Raw genomic sequence first — 24,089 nt, forward strand, 5'->3', positions numbered from 1 at the left:
CATTGAAGTCCTCGTATCCGAAGTCCAACAACCGAACGTGTAAAAAAAACACAAACACACAAAAATAATCAGTAACACATAAAGAAGCAAAATTATTATTCTTACCTATCCTGGGTCCAGCGCTGGAGCCGCAATGTCAGCGAGCTGGGCCCTGTATCTAATCCAATCATGTGTGATACTGTCTGCTGAGCCACTGTATCTAATCCAATCATGTGTGATACTGTCTGCTGGGCCCTGTATCTAATGCTATCCATAGTTTATAGGGTCGTAGTGCTATAGATATGCTATGCTGTCTCATATACACACTTTTTTTGGGCGGACACATATGTATTGGGGCTATTTCCCTGACATTTTAAGCCCTGAGGGTATGTTCACACGGCAGCGTCTGTTACGGCTGAAATTACGATGCTGTTTTCAGGAGAAAACAGCACCGTAATTTCAGCCGTAATGGCATGTGCATGCGTCTTTTGCTGCGTCCATTACGGATGTAATTGGAGCTGTTTTTCTATGGTGTCAATGGAAAACGGCTCCATTTACGTCTGAAGAAGTGACAGGCACTTCTTTGACGCGGGCGTCTTTTTTTACGCGCCGCCTTTTGACAGCGCCGCGTAAAAAAAAATGACCGTCGGCACAGAACATCGTAAGACCCATTCAAATGAATGGGCAGATGTTTGCCAACGCTTTTGAGCCGCATTTTCGGACGTAATTCAATGCTAAAACGCCCGAATTACGTCCGTAAATAGGGTGTGTGAACCCAGCCTTAGTGACGCCCCCGGCTGCTAGTAAGAATTTTTGTATCGGGGCCCATGAGCCTTTAGCTACGCCCCTGGGAAGCAGCACTCGCACAAGTGCTGTGGACCCTTCAAAACAGCTGTGTGATGGTGCCGGGAGTCGATATTGAAGTCCATATTTTTCTCACTTGAATATTCCTTTAACTCCTTAAAGGGGTTTTATCATAATGATAATTTATCGCCTATCCACAGGATAAGTGATAAATGTCTAATCGGTGGTGATCTGATTGCTGGAATCTCCACCGATCTGGAGAACAGTGGTCCCGGAGTGCCCTATCTGAAAGGAGCGGGCCTGCGCATGCTCCACCACCGCTCCATTCACTTTCTATGGGGCTTCCGGAGATAGTCAAGCCATTTGGACTCCCACCAACAAGACATTGATCACCTATCCTGCTGATAGGTGATAAATCATTATGAGAAAACCCCTTTACGAACGTGGGCTAATTTGAGCCTTAAAGAGCCTCTGTCACCACATTATAAGTGGCCTATATTGTACATGATGTGATCGGCGCTGTAATGTAGATTACAGCAGTGTTTTTTTATTTAGAAAAATTAACATTTTTGACTGAGTTATGACCTATATTAGCTTTATGCTAATGAGTTTCTCAATGGACAACTGGGCTTGTTTTAGTTTTTGACCAAGTGGCCATTATACAGAGGAGTGTATGACGCTGACCAATCAGCATCATATACTTATCGCCATTCATTTACACTGTAGATAGCGATACAGCTATATCATAATGTGCAGCCACATAAACACACATTAACGTTACCGCAGTGTTCTGACAATGAATATACATGACCTCCAGCCAGGACGTGATGTGTATTCAGAATCCTGACCAATTCTCTGCACTTCTGTGATTTACAGAATAGCAGGCGTAGTCTTGTGAGATTACGCTGTAAGCTTTAATTTACAACGAGATCTCGCTGTGCATCACAGAGAAGTGGTCAGGATTCTGAATACACATCACGTCCTGGCTGGAGGTAATGTATATTCATTGTCAGGACACTTCAGTAATGTTAGGCTGGATTCACACGAGCACATTACGTCCGTAATGGACGGAACGTATTGCGGCCGCTAATCTCGTACCGAACACACTGTGTGAACCCAGCCTTAGTGTGTGTGTGTGTATATATATATATATATATATATATATATATATATATATGAGGCTGCACATAGCGATATAGCTATATCGCTATCTGCAGTGTAAGTGAATGGAGAGAAGTGTATGACGCCGATTGGTCAGCGTCATACACTTCTCTGTACAACTCCCACTTGGTCAAAAAGTAAAACACGCCAAGTTGTCCATTGAGAAACTCATTAGTATAAAGCTAATATAGGTCATAACTCATGTACAATATAGGCCACTTAAAGAGAGTCTTTAAAGATAATGAGTCATCAGACAACGACCTATGGGTTTGTACGCTCACTTGTCCACTTACAGAAGTATTGCAGTGTAAAATGTATTAGGCCACCTGCCAATGTTGCAAATTTTTCGCCACATCTTTTACAGACGTAATTTGGAGCTGTTCTTCATTGAAGTCAATGAAAAACGGCTCCAATTACGTCCCAAGAAGTGTCCTGCACTTCTTTGACGAGGCTGTTATTTTATGCGCCGTCTTTTGACAGCGACACGTAAAACGACAGGTCGTCGGCACAGTACATCATAAGACCCATTGAAAGTAATGGGCAGATGTTTGCCGACGTATTGGAGGCGTTTTTTCAGACGTAATTCGAGGCGTAAAACGCCTCCATTACGTCTGAAAATAGGTCGTGTGAACCCAGCCTAAGGGCTGATTCAGATGACCGTGGCGTTTTTGCGCACACAAAACACGCAGCGTTTTGCCTGCGCAAAAGCCACTTACCTGCTCCGTGAGGCAGCATCATATGATGCGCGGCTGCGTGCTTTTTGCGCAGCCGCCATTATGACACGCCATTTGGATGTTTGTAAACAGAAAAGCACGTGGTGCTTTTCTGTTTACATTCATCCTTTTGACAGCTGGTGCGCGAAACAGGCAGTTCGCACGGAAGTGCTTCCGTGCGACCTGCGTGGTTTTCACGCACCCATTGACTTCAATGGGTGCGTGATGCGCGAAATACGCCGAGATATTGAACGTGTCGCGCTTTTTAAGCAGCGGACAAACGCTGCGCAATTCACGTTCGTGTGAATCCGCCCTAAGGGTATGTTCACACGGCCTATTTACGGACGTAATTCGGGCGTTTTTGCCCCGATTTACGCCCGAAAATAGCGCCTCAATAGCGCTGACAAACATCTGCCCATTGAAAGCAATGGGCAGACGTTTGTCTGTTCACACGAGGCGTATATTTACGCGCCGCTGTCAAATGACGGCGCGTAAATAGACTCCCGCGTCAAAGAAGTGACCTGTCACTTCTTTGGCCGTAATTGGAGCCGTTCTTCTTTCACTCCAAAGAATAGCAGCGCCAATTACGGCCGTAATTGACGCGGCGTTCAAGCGCCTGGACATGCCGGTACGGCTGAAATTACGGGGATGTTTTCAGGCTGAAACATCCCCGTAATTTCAGCCGTAACGGACGCACTCGTGTGAACATACCCTTAGAGTGTCCAATTTCCGCTATCAAAAAATGGCCCGTTTTTCATGCATACGACTGTTCGTGTTGAGTCAGCGTGGCATCAGTTTTCTCATCTCGTCGTTTCTTCTCTGCAAGAACTGCCTGTTTTTACTTTTTTTTTTCTTCTCTGCATCTCTCTAGAAACTGATGCATGAAAAACAGACAGCACACGGACGTCAACTGTGTACTGTCTGTTGTTTTCATGCACCTATTGACTTCAACGGGCGACATGGTTCGCTATAATGAACATGTGGATCGTTTCACGCAACAAACACACGCTCCGTGAAAAAACACAGACGTGTGAATAGCCCCATTGTGTTGCAAAGGTCAATGTGCTGTCAGTTATTTATACGGACAGCACAAGGAACGTGAAATCCGCTCTTGTGAATAAGGCAGACTATACTGACAGGCAGACTATTAGGCCCAGCCTCAGGCAGGGCCCAATAACCTCACGTCCATTGCAGACCCTGGGGCCTATGTTGGCAACCCATCGGCATTCCGCAGGTGCATAACAAAGATGACGGCTGGCTTAAAGAGGGAGCCCCTCCTCTTTAAAACCACTTTGGTGCCGCAGTTGGGAATGTCGTTACCTCCGATCCGAGCTATTGCAGCAGGGTGCCAGCTGTATGTTATAGTTGATGCCTGCTGCTGATGGTGCGGGTTCAGCGCCTGAGCCTGTGCCATTCCTGCCTAGTACATTTACAACGCTGGTGGTATGTAGATCCCATATAGCACTGTAAGGCTAATTGCACACGTTGCAGAATTTTGATTCAGAAAATCTGCATCAAAAACCAGCAGGTAAATGCTTAAAAGTGCATTTTTATTATACGGTTTTTATAATTTGATACAGAACTAGGTGCCGTTTCATGCTGCGGATTTTAGTGTGCTTTTTTCCAAGCTTGTCAATTTATCTGACAAGAATTGTATCTGAGCGGCTGCAGATTTTTAAATACGCACCACAGGTCAATTCACGTAAGGAAAAATGTTGACACGTAAAGAGGAGATTACTTGAAATCTCATTTACGTTGCTGGCACTGTATTACACTGCGGATATGCCTCAGGAAAATCTGCAACCCTTTTGTTTTGCTCATCAGTAGGAGTACCAATTGATATCAACCCTACAGAAAACGTACCTAACCTAAATGTGACACGTACCCTGTGTTGGTTAAAAATATTAGGAAGCGTTTAGATGGGGTGGAATAAATCCATCATGGATTTTGCAGCAAAATCCACACGGGTTACACTGCGAAGGGTGAAATCAGTGGTGCAAATAAATAACAAATCTGTAACAGAATCAGCATGCAGAACATAATCCGCAACACCATAGCCACAGCATAAAAATCTGCTACATATGAACGAGGTTTGAAAACCTCATTCATACGTATTGTACTGTAATTCGTTGCCGAATCAGCACAATAAATATGTAGAGAAAAACCTCAGCACATCCACTTTAGAATATATAAAAAGAGAGCTTTATTAGGACATAAGTTTAAAAGTCCAGAGGTAAGGAGTGTTTTACCTCCAACGCGTTTCGAACAAAGTGTTCCTACTCATAGCATGTTCCAGGTGTCCGTGCTGAAAAAAAAAAATGATAGAACCAGTCCTATTCCTGTCCGTAATTACGGTGCGGACTCTCCCATAGAAGCCTGACGCGTCTGTAAATACGGACGGCTACATATGTGCATCCATAAACCGCCCGTATTTACAGAAGCGTTGCTATGCAACATGTCGTGACATGATTTGCAGCCTCCCTTTTTTTTACGGATCGGTATATACAGATAAGATATGGATGCAATACGGACCGTATTTACAGACACCGTTCCGTATATACGGATGACTAGAGATTCATACTTACTGACAGATGAAAATACAGTCGTGTGCATGGGGCCTAAAAGTCCTGCACGATTATCTCCGTAAAAAAAAAAAAAACAGATGACTAACGTAACGGTTGCAAACCGATGCAATTAAAAACCTGATTTCACCTGGATTTTTAACAGATCTGTTTTTATCCCTATTCTGATCCAAAAACAGACCAGCGTAACAGATTATAGAACACGAGTGTGACTTAAGCCTAAACTGCGGCTAGATTTGACCTTACTGAGGTTCTAGAACGTTACAAGGCTTCTAAACTTTAGCAGCAATATTTTACATTTTCAAAAAAGTTTCCAAAGTCCATGGGGGTTTTTTAGGGACCAATTAAGTTCCGGTCGCTTTTAGGGGTCTAGATCACAGAAACCACCTATAAACCCGCGCCCCACCCACTTTATAAAACTGCACGCCTCAAAGCATTCAAAACAGCATTTTGGAAGCTTCTTAACCCTTTAGGCGTTTCGCAGGATTGAAAGCAAAGTAAAGGTATGCCTGGGCAGCATATACTGTAATCTCTTCTGTCAAAATGGACTCACCAGCAACTATGCCCGTCTCACAGTTTGAAAAGTACCTCCACTTTCCAAAAATGAACAAACTTTTGTTCATCATTCACTTTGATGTGGCGTGCAAGTTATAATCTTCCCCTAAAGGGCCTTTTACACTGGCCGACAATCGGCCGGCGCAGCTAGCGTCGATCAACGAGACATCGTTGATCGGCGCTCGTTTGCTCCCATCACACGGAGCTATGGATGGGGACGAGCAGTCGTTATGCCACTTGCTCGTGCCCATACATTATCACGTCGGCAGCGCATCTCCCTGTTTACACAGGAAGATGTGTTGCCGAAAGCTACAATATTTTACTTTTTTAAAACGTTACAATCAGCAGATTATAGAGCGTTTGCTCGTTCATCTGCTGATCGCTGCCCTGTTTGCACAGAGCAATTATCGGCAACGAGCGTTCTATGAACACTTGTCTGCCCGATAATTGATTGGTGTAAAACCACCTTAAGAACATTGAATAGAAGTCGTATGCTTCATGTAGTGCACAGGTGAAAGGAAACGTAGGAATCTCTCTACCTTGGAAAAGAATTGTCCCCATCGTGCTTTAATTATTGATCAAATCTCTATGAGGAGAAAATGAAGATCATTTTTAAAAAGCGGTTATTTTTGCATTTCTTTGAGATGTTCATATGGAAGGCTGCAGTCACACGTGGTGTATTCGCCCTGTATTTCCAAAGCGTAAAAATACGAGGAAAAATGTACAATGTTCAAAAAAATATACCGCAAATCAGACACATTTCTCAAATTCTTGCGGTGCAAAGTAATTTGCCCTATGTGAACGGATCTTAAAGGAAGGACTACAAACGAATTAGGACAGAAAACCGAAAAAGTTGGCCACACCATGCAGGATCGTGAAATAAACAGCCTTGTATCCTGCAGAGAACACAGGCGCTAATCTTATCCTGATCGTTCCATTTATGGCTGAAGGGGCAGGGTTTAGTAGCCCTGGTTTCCTATCGCATACAGTGAAGTGAGGGAGGGCTCCTACAGCTAGTTAAAATAGTCAGACACAGGATTATGAGACTGAGGAGGGTAGAAATGGACAATCTCCTGGGAAACATATAGAAGAATTCTTTGCACCACTCCAGTTTGCGGTTGGGATTTTTTTTTAAAACATTTTTTAGGGGTTTTCCAAAAATCTTGGCAAAACGAGACATGCAAAAGCACGCAGGGCTTAGTCCCTAAGTTTCCCCAGGTGGTGGAAGCCCGGGGCACGTGCCCCAGTTCTCCTTCCTATAATATGGCCCTGGTGAAACCAGCCTTCTATATTTCTCACAGTTTGTATTGCAAAAGGAGGCAGGATACAATACTAGGACTTTGTCAATTTTCAACAATTGGTGTTCCTTAAAATGGGCCTGTCTCACCCAGATAACATCTTTCAATAAGCCCTATATGGGTATGTGCACACAGGTTTCCTGCTTGGCACCCCCTATTACAGTGGAGAAACACTAACAAAGAGGGGCTTAAAGAGGCTCGGTCACCAGATTTTGCAACCGCTATCTCCTATTGCAGCAGATCGGCGCTGCAATGTAGATAAGAGTAACTTTTTTTTTTGTTTTTTTAAAAACGAGCATTTTTGGCCAAGTTATGACCATTTTTATATTTATGCAAATGAGGCTTTCTTAAGTACAACTGGGCGTGTTTAAAGTTATGTACAAGTGGGCGTGTATTGTGTGTGTACATCTGGGCGTTTTTACTTCTTTTACTAGCTGGGCGTGTATTGTGTATGTACATCTGGGCGTTGTGACTAGGAGCGTATGATGCTGACGAATCAGCATCATCCACTTCTCTTCGTTACCACCCAGCTTCCGGCAGTGCACAGACACACAGCGTGTTCTCGAGAGATCACGCTGTGACGTCACTTCCTGCCCCAGGTCCTGCATCGTGTCGGACGAGCGAGGACACATCGGCACCAGAGGCTTCAGATGATTCTGCAGCAGCATCAGCGTTTGCAGGCAAGTAGCTACATCGACTTACCTGCAAACGCCGATGCTGCTGCAGAATCAACTGTAGCCTCTGGTGCCGATGTGTCCTCGCTCGTCCGACACGATGCAGGACCTGGGGCAGGAAGTGACGTCACAGCGTGATCTCTCGAGAACACGCTGTGTGTCTGTGCACTGCCAGAAGCTGGGTGCTAACGAAGAGAAGTGGATGATGCCGATTCGTCAGCATCATACACTCCTAGTCACAACGCCCAGCTAGTAAAACAAGTAAAAACGCCCAGATGTACACACACAATACACGCCCAGTTGTACTTTAGAAGGCCTCATTTGCATAAATATAAAAATGGTCATAACTTGGCCAAAAATGCTCGTTTAAAAAAAAAAACAAATAAAAACGTTACTCTTATCTACATTGCAGCGCCTATCTGCTGCAATAGGAGATAGGGGTTGCAAAATCTGGTGACAGCCTCTTTAAAGCAGACACGGCCCATTTATTTACTACATGTCCGGCTATCCATTTCATACGCTACCAAATATATGACCAGACACAGCTTCTTCACAAGATCAGCTGTCCACCAGAGCTTTTAAAGAACATACTTCAATTAAAATAGGGGGTTGTCCTGATTATACAGCTCTTTTAAGTATAGGTTTAGTTTGGAGGACCCCGTAGAAAATCATATGAATGAGAGCGAGAAGTAAATTCCGCCATACCTACATGTTTAGGCTGGACTGGACTGGTCTTTTTAGAAAGATTCCTTGAATAGTCCACAGTGCCAGTTTATTAGTATGTGGAATTCAAATAAATATGGCTTGAATCCTCGAGATCACAAAATGCTACATGCAATGCATAATCTGAATGAACTAGACAAATATGAAATATTCCTTTTTTGTACTACATTGCAGTTGTCATGAGATCTCAAACAAAATCAACACACACAGACTTTTTTCAAAAAATGCCTAAGTGACCTAACTGTAGAAAATACATGGTATGAGCCACAATGAAAGCGAAGTTGAATGTAGTGTAAGACTAAACAGTTTTGTTTGCGGGTGTTCTACATTAGAGGTCTATAAAACACGGAAGACGACATATAAACTAGTGCAGGAGACAAGTAGTTGGCCATAGCAACCGATCAGGCACATTAATGAAAGAAAGTGACCGGATTGGCTGCTTTGAGCTACTACTCTCTCTCTCTCTATATATCTATATCTATATCTATATCTATATATATATATATTAAAAAAAAGTCACAAAAATGGCGACATGTGTGTCGTTTGCACAGCCCATTGAACGGTCTAAAAAAATAAAAATAAAAAGTGGCTTAGCTGAAGGAGAGGCCAACAACGGCGCAATAATGCCGCAAATTTAGGCCAACTCGCAGCTGGTGTAGATTTCACTTTCTTGCGAACAAATGGCCGGAGACACGACTAATTAATTAAGAAGCGTGTCTCAATAATTTGGCGCATTTTACTCCAACTTTATTTATATTAAGACTGGCATATGAATGCCAGACTTAAGTCCCCGTCCCCCCCAATGTTCCCTTAACGGACGGAATGGCTATAGTATCGAAAAATATAAACAAGGGGAAGGGGGAATGGGTCACAGGTAGAATCTGCATATGATGATACATAGGAAATGTCCCTCATTTAGCTTTCCCATGTATGAGGAGGTGCTCCATGGTTGTGAAAGGATGCCCCCATTTTTGCCAACACAAGCATCAGAAAAAGTGGTGGGGTGCTTGATAAAAACCAACATATATTTAGGCTATGATCACACAGCGGATTTTTCATGTGGAAAAAATCCAAGGTTGACCCTCGGACGTCTTCCGTGGTTTTGCAGTAAGAACTCATTTGCTTTTGGTTACCCAACGCAGTTTGTCATTTTTTTCTGCAAGGCGGTTTACAATTCTGCCCACTGAAGATAAACAATGGCGCAATTTCCCACTGAAGACAATTAGAGGCTTCTTACAAGTGGAAAACGCGCCACAATCAGTGTGAAAATTCAGCAGTATGAACTGTGCCTTTAAAGGGAAGGGGTCACGATTTTTTATTATATTGCTTTTAATATAATGTAAACAACATTTTTTATTTATTTGTGTTGTCACTTTTTAATGTAGTCAAACTTTTATTTCTCTATGGGGGCTGACATTTTTTTTTCATCTCTGTATGTGTCGATTAACATCCCCGTAGAGAATGCGAACGGGAGCCGTTCCATTCCCAGAAGCGTACGCCGTCTGTATGTGAACTGCACTTGCACAGTTCCCACACAGACCAGAACAAAGCTCGTTCGTAGAGCGAAATCCGGCGCCATTTTCATGTGGAACGGAAGCCGCTGCCAGACAGTAAGATGACGTCTTCCGGCCGCGGCTTCCGGCCATATGTTCACCGAAGGCGCAAGGAAGAGTAGCGTAGACGGCAAGAACTTTGGTAGACCAGCGGAGGCAGAGCAGGTAATTTATGTTCGTGTATGATGTGCGACTGTGTGATACCGTCTACTGAGCTGTAGAACCTCCTACCCTGTGCAGTCGCTCAGAAAATGGCGGCACACAGTGTATGAGGTTTGAAGACATTCAAACCCCTCCCTCTCCTGGCACTAGCCAGAAGAAGGGAGGGGGGGATTGTGTGAGGACAGTAGAGGAGAGTGTGTCCACCCCAAATTTGCAGCATAAATCAATGAGGTTACTTTACCACATTGACCATGCTGCAATTTTGGCAACTGCTCCCTCTAGTGACCAGCACATGGAAATGTTATAAATTAGAATCTAAATTTATAATATTTCCGGACTTGTGAAAAAATTAAGATAATGTGTAATCACTTATATACTAATTGTTTAACAACAAAAAAATAAATAATTTCCATCGACACATTCCCTTTAAAGGGTTATCTGGGATTTTAAAACTGATGGCCTATCCTTAGGATAGGCCATCAATATCAGACTGTTGCGGTCCTTCTCTTGGCAACCCCGCTGTTTAAAGGGGCAGTGGCATTCGTACAAGCTTCACCTCCTCTTCATTGTTTACATGGATTTTATTTATAATTTTACTTGCACACGCCGTTACATTTGTAGAACTAGCGCATTCAAAGAGCTAAATCGGCAGGGGTGCCAAGAGTCGGACCCCCACCGATCAATATTGGTCGGCCTATCCTAAGGATAGGCCATTAATTTTAAAGTCCCGGATAAACCCCTTATCCCAGTGCTTTTCAACACAATTACGCCAGGAAAACGACGCAACTTTATTGATAAACATGCTCAAGTAGGTTTTGATTTTTTACACAATATTTGAATTCTTCCTTGCATCGCATTATACAAACTTATTTACAATTAAAGCAGAACAAAGACCTTTTTTCTACCACTCTTGAAGACAATCTGTAATTTATGTTTTCTAACAGGCTTAAAACTTTAATTTAATTAAAGTCATTCTTTGGGACCTGCATCTCTCCCTAGAACGGGGCCCCCTGACCACCGTCATACCTTCTCTCGCTGTAGCTGGGATTCGGCCACTGAGTTACAAGGTGGTCGAGAGCATGGAAACAGCCGATCTCGCACTGCTGCACGGTTTCCATAACTCCCGTACACTTCTATGGTAGTTCTAGAAACAGCGCAGCTAAACGCACTCGGCTGTTTCTGAAACCTGGCTAGCAGCAACAGTGGAAAAAAGGTAGGATGGGATAGGATAGCTGCAGGTCCTAGAGGTGGGACATGCATTTATCAGATATTCTGTGTATATGCCATAAATGTCCCCATTAACTATTATTGCATACGTATTTATAGGCAATTATGTAAAAATAAAATAAAAAATTATATACATATATATATATATATATATACACATATATATATATATATATATATATATATATACACACACTTTATTTTTTTTTACTGAATATATGGGAAGATCAATACATTTTCAGGCTTTAATACATAAAAAAAAAATACAGCATTCAGGCTGAAATCCATATTTATGAACTACAGTGCCACATTAAGATCAGTTGGAAAAAGTGGTCAGGGCTTCTCAGAAGGATTCAGTTAGCTGAAGACTGGCTCATAGACTTCTATGAGCGCGCGTCTTCAGATACCCTGACACTTCGGCGAAGTTATGCCACTACAGCCCAGGGGGCACTTCGCATGGCTAAATGCTTCTGCCCCTTCGTTTCTGCAATTGATTGGGATCTCAGAACCCAACCGATTAAAATTTCTGACATGTCAAACGTTTTATAGACTGACAGTTACTCTTTAAATCAAGAAGTCCTATATGTTCTCAAATGATGATACCAATAAAAATGACAGCACATTTCGAAAAAGAAAAAAAAAAAAGCCTCATGAATAGAAAAGATAATACAAAAAAAAAAAAAGTTATGCTTCTCAGAATACAGCACCACTTTTTTTTTTTTTTTTTTTTTTGTGTTTTTATTGTGTAAAAGTAACGCTATAAATTTGGTATCGCTGTAGTCACAGAATGGAAATAACAAGTTATTTATACTGTTAACATGGTGTCAAAGCAAAACCCCCAAAAAATATAGCGGAATTCTTTTTTTTAACCATTCCACCCAAAACAAATACGTTTTACAATACATTATATGTACCCCAAAATGATGCCATTAAAAAAAATAATAATAATAATAATAACTCCCGCAAAAAACAAGCACACACACAGCTAAGAAGTTATGGACCTGGGAATGCAGTGATGAAATAACACGAAAAAAAAAAAGCTGTGCCCTTAAGGCCCAAAATAGCCACGGACTTAAGTTTTTATTTTAGAAAAGAAACTTGTATCAGGCCTATTGTACGCAGGATAATCAAGACATGGCGTGACCCGCACCATTCATAATACGATATAGCCTGACCGGAGACATGTCATAACAATGATTTATAACACCCTCTTATAAGGGAACATTCATCTTTAGAAGAGTGGGCTCACCCTTCATTTAAATACAAAGCCCCAGGCAGGAAAAACAACAACAAAGCAAAGGAAGAAGCCAAAAAAGTAACTAAATAGAACAAATGGCAACACAATGTCATCAGGTGTATAGTAAATAAGGCCATTGCTGGGGCATGGGATGATACTGGATCTTACAAGGGCAGCATAGCCATGTGGCACATCTCCTGGGTATTGTTAGGCACAGATAACACTTTAGCTGCCGGCTAGAGATAAGGCACAGGCAGGGTCATCACTCCTCTCTATGCCCCCAGGAGGTTGTACTCCAGCTGCTCTGCTACAGTGTGAACTAGACCACATCATCATTCTACTGACAGCTCGTTACATAGAAAACAAGACGAACCACCCACTGCACCAGCTGGTGTGTATGTAGCAGAGCGGAGCACGTCACCTGTGCTTTTACAACTACATCTCCCCTCACCATACTCACATCGCAGCCCAAACTGAGCTCTGCTACATCAAGGGAATTAATACATAAAGATTATCGGTCCAAATCTGAAGAGAACTGGTTCATTGGGACTCCGAGGTGAGATAGTGGCCATTGCGGAGCACCCATAGCTACTCCTTGGTGTACGGTTACCTGGGGCTCCGGCTGGGTCTGCGCTTCTTCATCAGGTGTTTCTTCTATGAGAACTTTGCTTTTGTTCGTCTTCCACATGTTGCCAGGTGCAGGGGTCCCGCGGCCTGTGAGCGGAGAGGGGGAGAATGTGGAGTCACAACGGGCAGATAACACTTTGGCTTGAGTTAAACTTTATACAGGGCAGAGCAGTAACTCCATCCTAGAAACAAGAGCCCTCCTGCGCCTGCTCCACTTCTAATCATCCTGAGGAGGAGGAGGGGGAGGTGCGGGAGGAGGGAGAAGCATGGGGGAGGCGCGCACAGGGAGGTTACACGATGGGATCCAGATAAGACACCGGGAGATATATGAACAATGAATGGAATGAAGGGGGGAGGCGTGATGTCACCGCCGGGAGCCTGAGGGGCTGCATCAGCTGCGTTGTCATTTCTACCTCACTAGTGCTGGGAACATGGCGTCTGTGGGAGATTGTAATCCGAGGAAAGGAGGTCACGAAATGAGGACATGTAAATAGCGGCTGCCTCGAGGACATTTATTATCATGAGGGGTGCAGCGCCGTGTTCTGGCCCGTTACCCAAATATATCATGGCGTAATGTATGGGAACGGGCCAAGGAATAATGTCCGGTGACGCACGGTCCTGGGAACAGGACGGCTATATATAGAGAAGAGCGATGGAGAGTCGGGAGCGCTGCACCTCCTCCCCCCGCCGCCGCCGGGCATCACCGGCTCTGTGGCATTCCTGTGTACCGGACCCTGCGCAGCTAGAGGGGAAATACTGCGGCCCCATTACCGGGAAATATTATATCACGAGGGAGACATTAAAACAGTCGCACACCACTCTAAAACCTACCTAAATCTGTCAACAAATAGCAAATGTAAGGTCCGCCATCACCACCAATACTTTCATTGCTCCAGTGCATCAAAATGAAAAAAAAAAATAAGCAGCTTTACAAATAGTCTTGATTAAAAATTTCCTACTGCTTTGTGTATACAGCTCCTATGCTGATTTGTGTCTCCATGGCAACAAACTACAAACAAATCCTGTTTAGTATGATCCTGCAGTCATACTCGCCTGTCCCCTACTGAAATGTATATTTGTGTATTAAAGTGTATATAAAAACCAGCATAATTGGACACAGTGTAAAGGCCCTTTTACACAAGCCAAATATCGGACAAATGATCGGTCATAGAACGCTCGTTCCTGATCATTGCCTTGTGTATACAGGGTAACGATCAGCCGATGAACGAGCAAACGCACGTCCATCGGCTGATTGTATCGTTTATGCAGCCTAAGGGTATGTTCACACGAGGGCGTACGTAACGGCTGAAATTACGGGGATGTTTCAGCCTGAAAACATCCCCGTTATTTCAGCCGTAACGGCATGTGCAGGCGCTTGAACGTCACGTCCATTACGGACGTAATTGGCGCTGCTATTCATTGGAGTCAATGAATAACGGCTCCAATTACGCCCAAAGAAGTGACAGGTCACTTCTTTGACGCGGGCGTCTATTTACGCGCCGTCATTTGACAGCGGCGCGTAAATTACGCCTCGTGTGAACAGACAAACGTCTGCCCATTGCTTTCAATGGGCAGATGTTTGTCAACGCTATTGAGGCGCTATTTTCGGCTGTAATTCGGGGCAAAAACGCCCAAATTACGTCCGTAATTAGTGCGTGTGAACATACCCTAAATATTATCATTGTCGGCAGCACATCTCCCTGTGTAAATAGGGAGATGTGCTGCCGACGTGCCAGAAATGTATGAGGACGAGTGATCGGAATAACGAGCGCTCGTCCCCTAGCTCCTTGTGAACGGCGCAACGACCTGTTTCATTGATCTGCTCTCGTTTACTCGGCCCACGTCAGGCCATGTAAGAGGACCCTAAGGGCTTATTCAGACGAATGGGATATACATCCGTGCAACGTGCGTGATTTTCACGCGCGTGTCACGGACCTTTATTAGTCTATGGGGCCGTGCCGACATGTGCGTGATTTTTACGCAGCGTTGTTCCGCTGCGTAAAAGTCATGACATGTCCGTTCTTTCAGCGTTTTTCGCGCATCACGCACCCATTGAAGTCAATCGGTGCGTGAAAACCACGCATGTCGCACGCAAGCACTTCCCTGGGACGCGCGTGATTCGCGCAACAGCTGTGAAAAGGATGAATGAAAACAGAAAAGCACCACGTGCTTTTCTGTTTACAAACATCCAAATTGAGTGTCATAATGATGGCGGCTGCACGAAAACCACGCAGCCGCGCATCATACAGGGCTGACACACGGAGCTGGTAAGTGCCTTTTGCGCAGGCAAAATGCGCGTTTTTTGGGTGCGCAAAAAGCACACGCTCGTGTGAATCCAGCCTAATGCTGTTGACAGTTTCAAGACAGCAACAGTAATTTCTATACTGCACAGTAAGGCGACATTCACACGAACGTGTGCGTTTTGCACGCGTTGCAGTTCCATGTGGCATCAGTGTTTGGTGCGTGGCTGCGTGTTTTTTGCGCGTATGGCCTCGTTATGACACGTGATTTTAATGTTTAGAAACATAAATAAAGGAGGTAGTTTTATTATTTCCTTCATTTCGTCAACAACTATAGCGCAAATCGCGCGCGGCACACGGAAGTGCATCCGTGTGCCATGCACGATATTCACGCACCCATTGACTTCAATTGGTGCGTGATGCGCGAAAAACGCTCAAGCATAGGACCTGTCGTGAGTTTTACGCAGCGGACACACGCGTGAAAAACACGGAATGTCTGAACGGCCCCATTGACTTACATAGGTCCGTGCGACGTGCGTGATTTTCTAGCGTGTATCAGAAACTTAAAATACGCTTGTGTAAATAAGGCCTAAGGGTATGTTCACACGCTGTGACCAGAAACGTCTGAAAATACGGCGCTGTTTTGAGGCGAAAACAGCTCTTGATTTTAAGACTTTTTTATAGCAACTCGCGTTTTTCGCGGCGTATTTTACGGACGTTATTGGAGCTGTTTTTCAATGGAGTCAGTGAATAACGTCTCCAAAAACGTCCCAAGAAGTGACATGCACATATTTTTACGCGCCGTATTTTGACAGCGATGCGTAAAATTACACCTCGTGGAAACGGAACACCGTAGAACCCATTGCAAGCAAAGGGGAGATGTTTGTAGGCGTATTAGGGGCGTTTTTTCAGGCGTAATTCAAGGCGTAAAACGCCCGAATTACATCTGAAAACACTGCGTGTGAACATACCCTTAGGGGGGATTCACACGAGCGTGTATTCGGTCCGTGCGGGCCGCGTGGTTTTCACGCGGCACGCATGGACCAATACAAGTCTATGGGGCAGTACAGACAGTCCGTGCTTTTTGCGCAGCGTTTGTCTGCTGCGCAAAAAGCGCGACAGGTTCAATAACTCTGCGTATTTCGCGCATCACGCACCCATTGAAGTCAATGTGTGCGTGAAAATCACGCGCACCACACGGAAGCACTTCCGTGGGACGAGCGTGATTCGCGCAACAGCAGTGAAAAGGATGAATGAAAACCGAAAAGCACCACGTGCTTTTCTGTTTCCGAACATCCAAACGGAGTGTCTTTGCGTACCGAACTTCACCGGGTTCGGCCAAACTCGTTTTGGCCGATCCCGGCAAAAAAATTATCGGTACGCGACGTCAGGAGATAGTCACTGTCCATGGTGCTGAAAGAGTTAAACTGTTTCAGCACCATGGACAGTGACTTGCGATCCCAAAATACATTAACCTGTAAAAAAAACCCGAAGTTCTAACTTACCGATTACTCCTGTCTCCTTCCTGCAGTCCGACCTCCCGGGATGACACTTCAGTTCAAGTGACAGCTCCAGCCAATCACAGGCCAAGCACAGGCTGCAGCCAATCACAGGCTGCAGCGGTCACTTGGACTGCTGCGTCATCCAGGGAGGTGGGGCCCGATGTCAAGAGAGGCGCGTCACCAAGGACGCGTCACCAAGGACGCGTCACCAAGGCAACGGCCGGGAAGTTCTCGGTAAGTAGGAACTTTATCTTTTTTTTGTACAGGTTTTTCGCTGTTGTGTTCGGCATTCACTGTCGAGGGTGCTGAAAGATTTAGCTCTTTCAGCACCTTGGACAGTGACGGGCGTTGACAAGCCTCATCTCTATGATGCCGGCTGCGCGAAAATCACGCAGCCGCGCATCAGACACGCATGACACACGCAGCTGTCAAATGGTTTTTGCGCTCGCAAAACGCTGCGTTGTTTGCGCGCGCAAAAACGCAACGTTCGTGTGAATCTCCCCTTAGTCCAGTTTTAGGCGTCTGTAATTCAGGTGCATTTTAGATTCTGTATTAAAGCCGCAATACAAGACCCTTCCACAGTTCAGTTTGAAACCAGCCGAAGGCTATGTTCACACGCTTAATAAAAAATGCCTGAAAATACGGCCAAGGGAAAACAGCTCCTGATTTTCAGACATTTTTTTAGCAACTCGCTTTTTTAGTTGCGTTTTTTACGGCCATTTGTGGAGCTGTTTTTCTATAAAGTCAATGAAAAACGGCTCAAGAAATGACATGCACTTCTTTTCCGCTGGCGGTTTTTTACACGGCCGTTTTTCAAAACGGCCGCTTAAAAAGAACGCCCTGTCGGAACAACGCAGTTTTTCCCATTGAAATCATTGGGCAGATGTTTGAAGGCGTTCTGCTTCTGATTTTTCGGCCGAAAATAAGCCGTATCAACATACCCTAAGGGTGTATCTACACTGCGGTTTTGGCACATTTTTTTTGCCACACGGCTGAAAGCTGCACTTAAAAATCATGCGTTTTTACCGCGATTTGAAGCGATTTTGCAAATCGCCGCAAAACTACACCATGTGAATACACCCTAAAGCCTAGTTCACACAGAATTTTTTGGCGGTGTTTTTTAAACCACATCGTAAACTGCGCTAAAAAAGTCAGAACTTGATTGATTTCAATGGGAGGCAGAGGCGTTTTTTCCCACGAGCGGAAAAAAAACGACAAGCTATTTCTTCCCGCTGTTCCGTCTCTGACCTCCCATTGAAGTCAATAGGAGGCAGAGAAAGCGTTTTTCATGGCGTTTTTTGCCCATGGTAATCAATGGTCGCAGCTGAAAAGCGGCAAAGAAAGTGCAGGCAGGTCAAAATCTGTCTCAAAATTGAAGGAATTTTGAGGCAGATTTTTCTGCCTGCATAAAACTCAGTGTGAACATACCCTAAAGAAACATTCCGGTGAACGTTTTTATCTCAGCCCCTGTTTGGAAAGCACATCCGGTAGAAGGTAGGGCAGGGGACCTTCTTACCGGGCGCTTTATTGCTACACTCAAGGAGAGTCACATAGCAATGTAAAGTCAAAGTGGCTTCCGGTCCACAGCAGACACTGTATGATTCGGACAGTCACAGTGCGGGGTACATGACATAACGGCAGTCCGGAACAGATAAGGTAGTTCGGCAATAAAGCGCCTGGTAAGAGGCTTACCTGTCCTATCCTTTGCACTTTCCAAACGGTGGCCAAGATAAACCTTTAACACATTATCACGTAACTGTACGTGATAAGCGTTAAAGGGAAGTGTGGAGCGGGCTCACAGGCTGAGCTCACTCCATTCTTAGCGGGAGACGGCTGTGTAATACAGCGATCACCTGATTGCAACGGGGAGAATAAAAGAACACGTTGAATTTGCCTGTTTAACCCCTTAAATGCCACGTTAAATTGCAATCGCAGCATCTAAGCAGTTAGAAAGACGGCGGTGGCCCCCTCCGATGGCTCATCGGCCCCCCTCAAGACGCAATCGCGGGGTGCCGATGGTCGTTACGGCAGCCTGGGGGCCTTCTCGGCCCTTTGGCTAAGATCAGGTGTAGTAGGGTTCTTATCTGAGGTTAGTAATCATACCTGCCGGTGGACGCCCACCATCGTAGAGGGATGATAGAACGGCAAGGAGAAGGGCAGAGAACCACACGGTGGACGCTATGGGTCAGGTAGCTTGAAAGTCCGAGTTGCCAAGTGCACCAGGAGTGGTGATCCTGGGGTGCCCGAACTCACTGGGGGTGGAATCTCACTGAGTAATGGCACATTTGCACACACTTGTCTTCCACGCTATTTGAGCATACACCTTTATTTTCCCGGCCTTCCGGCTGGGAAGTGAGGAATTTTTATATCTGGCGAATATCCAGGCTGTATTACAGCGCACATCCACTTATTTAATATTGTTTTTCACTGTGTGTATGCCACGTTTGTCACAAGGAGTTCTGGGATGCGGTACCCTTTTGGGACCCTCCTGAGGTCTAGGGGGAAAATGTGTGGCCATATGGTTCAGTTTTCCCCTGCAACCCAGCCTACCTTCTTCTTCTGAGGAGTGGAGGTGCAAACCAGATACAGGCTTCTAGGTGGACGCTGGGGTGGCAGCCCAGGTAGAAGCCTAGGAGCGTTGTTGGGTCTTTCTGAGCTTCGGTGAGGGAGGACCATTGATCCTTTGGACCTACGGTAAGGAGGGTCGGGGAATGGTTATGCGGGGCCTCTCTCCTTTAGGAGAAGGGCTGCAATAGATCACATCCTTTGTGCACTTTTTTTGTGTGGCACCTCTGCACTTTTTTTGCACTTTGGGTGAAAGAAAGCACGGACTTTCATAAAAAAAAAAAATTCCAGAGATAGTCACCCAGCTGAAAATGCTCCTAGGCATAGACATACGGAAAGGCACAGGAAAAAGGGGACAGAGCGTTTAAAAAAAAAAAAAAGGAAACAATTCATTATAATGGTATGTTCACAAGCAGTGTTTTCAGGCGTAACTGGGCCGTTTTACGCCTCGAATTACGCCTGAAAAAATGGCCCTAATACGCCTACAAACATCTGCCCATTGCTTTCAATGGGAATTACGATGTTCTGTTCGCACGAGCCTTTATTTTACGCATCAATGTCAAAATACGGTGCGTAAAATGACGGCTCGTCAAAAGAAGTGCAGGACACTTCATGGGACGATTTTGGAGCTGTTTTTCATTGACTATAGAAAACAGCTCCAAAAACGGGTGCGAAAATCGCGAGTGGCATAAAAAAGTCTGAAAATCAGGAGCTGTTTTCCCTTGAAAACAGCTCCGTATTTTCAGAAGTTTTTTGCTAAGCGTGTGAGCATACCCTCACACACCTTACTAGAGAGGAGATCATAGACTTGGTTTCTCCTTTTAGATATACGGCCTGGTAAGCAGGGGAGTCACTGAATGGCTCTCTTGGATTACTCACAATATGAGGCTTTATCTACAACATTAGCAGGGGAAAAGATAAGTAGCGACAGGGGCTAAACTGGGTCTTTCAGTGGGACTGTTGAGGTGTCCGAGGGGCTCATCCAATAATCCATAGCCAGATGTATAAAGCATGTCTTCATGAATCTGACCCAGGGGCGTAGCTAAAGGCTCATGGGCCCCCGATGCAAAAGTTCTTATTGGGCCCCCCCCTGCAAACTTCTCATGTCCGACGGCCCGCAGCTTTCAGCTGCATTGCTGGGTCTCCTAAGTGACCCAACAATGCAGCACTAGCAGCCAGGGGCGTGACTAAGGTTTTAAAACGTCAGGGGAAATAGCCCCAATACATATACCCCCCCCAAAAAAATGGTGTGTATATATGTGTGTATGTGTATAGGAGGCAGCATATCTATAGCACTACGACCCTATAAACTATGAATAGGATTCGATACAGCGGCTCAGCAGACAGTATCACACATGATAGGATTAGATATAGGGCCCAGCTCGCTGACATTGCGGCTCCAGCGCTGGACCCAGGAAAGGTAAGAATAATAATTGTTTTGCTTTTTTATGTGTTACTAATTATTTTTGTGTGTTTGTGTTATTTTACAGGTTCGGTTGTTGGACTATGTCAGATTCGAGGACTACTTCAATGACAGCGTTTTTTTTATTCTCAATAAAATGGTTAATGGGGGTTGTGTGTGTTTTTTATTTCAATAAAATATTTTTTCTATGTCCTTGTATTTTTTTAAACTTTGTTACTACCAACTTAGTAATAGCTGCTGGCTGATTGACAGCGTCCATTAGTAAGGCGGGGCTTAATGTTAGCAGGTGCAGAGGCTAACACTAACCCCCATTATTATCCCGGTACCCACCGCCATCAGGGGTACTGAGAAGAGCCGGGTATGAACCAGTACCCGACCATCTGTAGTGATGGCCGGGCACCGGGGCGGCCGCAGGCTTGTAGTATTTGGCTGGGGAAGGTCAAAAACAGTGGCCCTCCCCACCCTGGTAATGCTAGGCTGCTGTTGCTGTGTTGTATCTGTCTGGTTATGAAAATTCGGGGGGACCCCACATCGTTCTTTCTAATTATTATTATTATTATTTTTTTAAATGACGTGGGGTCCCCCCCATTTTTCATAACCAGCCAGATACAATAAAGCAGCAGCAGGCTAGCATTACCAGGGTGGGAAGGGCCACTGTTTCTGGCCTGTCCCAGCCTGATAATACCAGCCTGCGGCCGACCATTACCCAACCATCACTACAGATGGTCAGGTACTGGATCGTACCCGGCTCTTCCCAGCACCCCTGGTGGTGGTGGGTACTGGGGTAATAATGGGGGTTAGTGTTAGCCTCTGCACCGGCTAACACTAAGCCACGCCTTAGTAATGGACGCTGTCAATCAGGCGGCGGCTATTACCAAGGCAGTAGTAATATAGTTTAAAGACATAGAAAAAATATTTTATAGAAATAAAAAAAACCCACACAACCCTCATTAACCATTTTATTGATAATAAAAAAGCCGTCATCGAAGTAGTCCAATGACTGAACCTGTAAAAAAAAACACAACAAAAGCGATTAGTAACACATGTGGTAGGCTTAGTTACTATAGTAACTTTTTATTGATGTGGTGCGGGAAGCCGCGGGCCCCCCTGGCTTCAGGGCCCGATCGCAATTGCGACCGCTGCGACCCCTATAGCTATGCCACTGATCTGACCTGTAAAGGCTCGTCCACACGCCACGGAATTTTAGATGGAAGAAACTCAGCAGAATACAGTAGCAGCATAGTGGATGAGATTTAACAAATCTCATCCACATGCTGCGTAAACATTTTGAGCAGAAATTGACCTGCGGTGTGTATTTTTCGGACCACAGCATGTCAATTCCTGCTGCGGAAAGTGGCCATAATTGCTGCGTTTTTCAGAGATGTCTCCATCTCCTAACATTGTGAAAAACGCAGCAAAATACGCATTATTTTCTGCCGCAAAAACCGTTCTGCAGCAATTCCGTTGTGTGGTGTGGACAAGCGCTAACTATCAAGTTGCATGTTGTATACTATTTTTGTCTCCAGGAAACAACCGAGGGCTGCGACCGAAATGTAATATAATAACGAATTGTCTATACACTATAACAGTTATTTATATGTCTATTTTATTTGGCAACAAGGTTTTGATTTTATACTGTATGTTTACAGAAAAATTCAAATAAAAATATGTTTAAAAAAAAAAGATCAATAGTACTACACAAAGTCTAGGAGAAGAGCTGCAATTCTGTAGAACGGCGGCTATGCAGTTGTTGGAGTCATCTGCTTCCGACTCCAACTAGTTCATACAGTTCAAAACACATCCGGTGCCCGGAGGCAGCCGGAGTGGTGGATCGGTGCTGGGTCCGGGTGTTGGACCTGCACCGATCATATGCTGATGACTTATCCTGGGGATAGGCCATCAGTTATCCGGTCGTGGACAACCCCTTTAAGCTTAATGCAGAATATGTAGTCTCTACAATTCCGTTTCAAAGCTCTGCAGGCATTCCATGTTCTGAAGTAATGTACCTCCATATGGCACAATATTCTCCCCAAGAAAAATGCTTTTAGGAAAGAATACTTCTGTAATACAGCATACATGAAATCAGAGGAATTTGACGACACAATATGGGTCCATAGATTTATATGGACCTCGTATTACAAATCTGTATAACACTGATCCATTCTATAGTCATGTACATAAGACTTTATCCCCATATTCACAAGGGGCAGACACGCTGCAAAAAGCACACAGTGTATCCGCCCTGTGCGCCGCAGGGAATTCCAGCCGAAAAAACACACCAAATTGAGGTGCAGTTTCTTGACCGGAATGTCCGCTGCTGAAAACTGCACCTAAAAAAGATTCATACTTACGTAGGCATGGCGACGTGTCCCTCCACCATCCTGCAGCCCGGCCTCCTGGGATGACGTTTCATCCCATGTGACCGCCGCAGCCTGTGATTGTGATGACATGAGATGAAACGTCATCCCAGGAGGCCGGCCTGGATGAAGAAACAAAGAATTCTGGGGAAGTATAAGATTTATTTTTTTCTGAGTTGTGTCTTTTCCGGCGGAATCGCTGCTTTTCCGCCGCAAAAAATGCAACATCTGCTATTTGTTGCAGCCTTTACCTCCCCATTGTATTCAATGGGGATAACCTGCAACAAATAAGCGGCGTTTGTGCAAATACAATTGACATATTGGAGAATCGCTTGGAGAATCGCAGCCTTAGTTTGCTACCAGATGTGAACAAAAGAGCCAAATGAAGGGTTAGCTGCCGGTACTTGAGTCATGGCTGGCACAGGAAGAGGAACTTGAGGATGCTGGCTGTACACAATGTAGAAGGGAGACGAGGCAGTAGACGCACTTGTGTGGTTGTTGTATGAGAATTCCACCCAAGGCAGGAGTTGCTCCCAATTTTCGTGTTGGGTGGAAACAAAGTGGAGAAGATAATTCTCTAAAATTTGGTTGGTGCTCTCCACTAGACCATTGGACTGTCAGTGATAGGCAGAAGAGAAGTCAAGTTTAATGTCCAGCACTTTGCACAGGGCTCTCCAGAACTTGGATGTAAACTGTATACCCCGGTC

At 44.8% G+C, this 24,089-nt stretch overlaps 1 protein-coding gene across 3 annotated transcripts in view; it reads right to left on the reverse strand.

Annotated features, from left to right (window-relative positions):
* The window catches only part of TDRP (testis development related protein), a 149,527-nt gene that overhangs the window by 75,779 nt on the left and 49,659 nt on the right, over positions 1–24,089 (reverse strand). Inside the window, exons 1-2 of one of the 3 annotated variants that reach the window (XM_075864127.1) lie at positions 14,127–14,257; positions 13,279–13,382 (exon numbers count right to left, since the gene is read on the reverse strand). In XM_075864127.1, coding sequence (XP_075720242.1) covers positions 13,279–13,382; positions 14,127–14,196 — 174 coding nt within the window. In that variant the 5' untranslated portion in view covers positions 14,197–14,257. Of the gene's footprint in view, positions 1–13,278; positions 13,383–13,708; positions 13,864–14,126; positions 14,258–24,089 lie in introns of those variants that run through there. The other 2 variants (XM_075864128.1, XM_075864129.1) reach the window with 2 other exon arrangements.

The sequence above is a fragment of the Rhinoderma darwinii genome, chromosome 4 (assembly GCF_050947455.1).
Source record: "Rhinoderma darwinii isolate aRhiDar2 chromosome 4, aRhiDar2.hap1, whole genome shotgun sequence".
Classification (NCBI taxonomy): domain Eukaryota; kingdom Metazoa; phylum Chordata; class Amphibia; order Anura; family Rhinodermatidae; genus Rhinoderma; species Rhinoderma darwinii.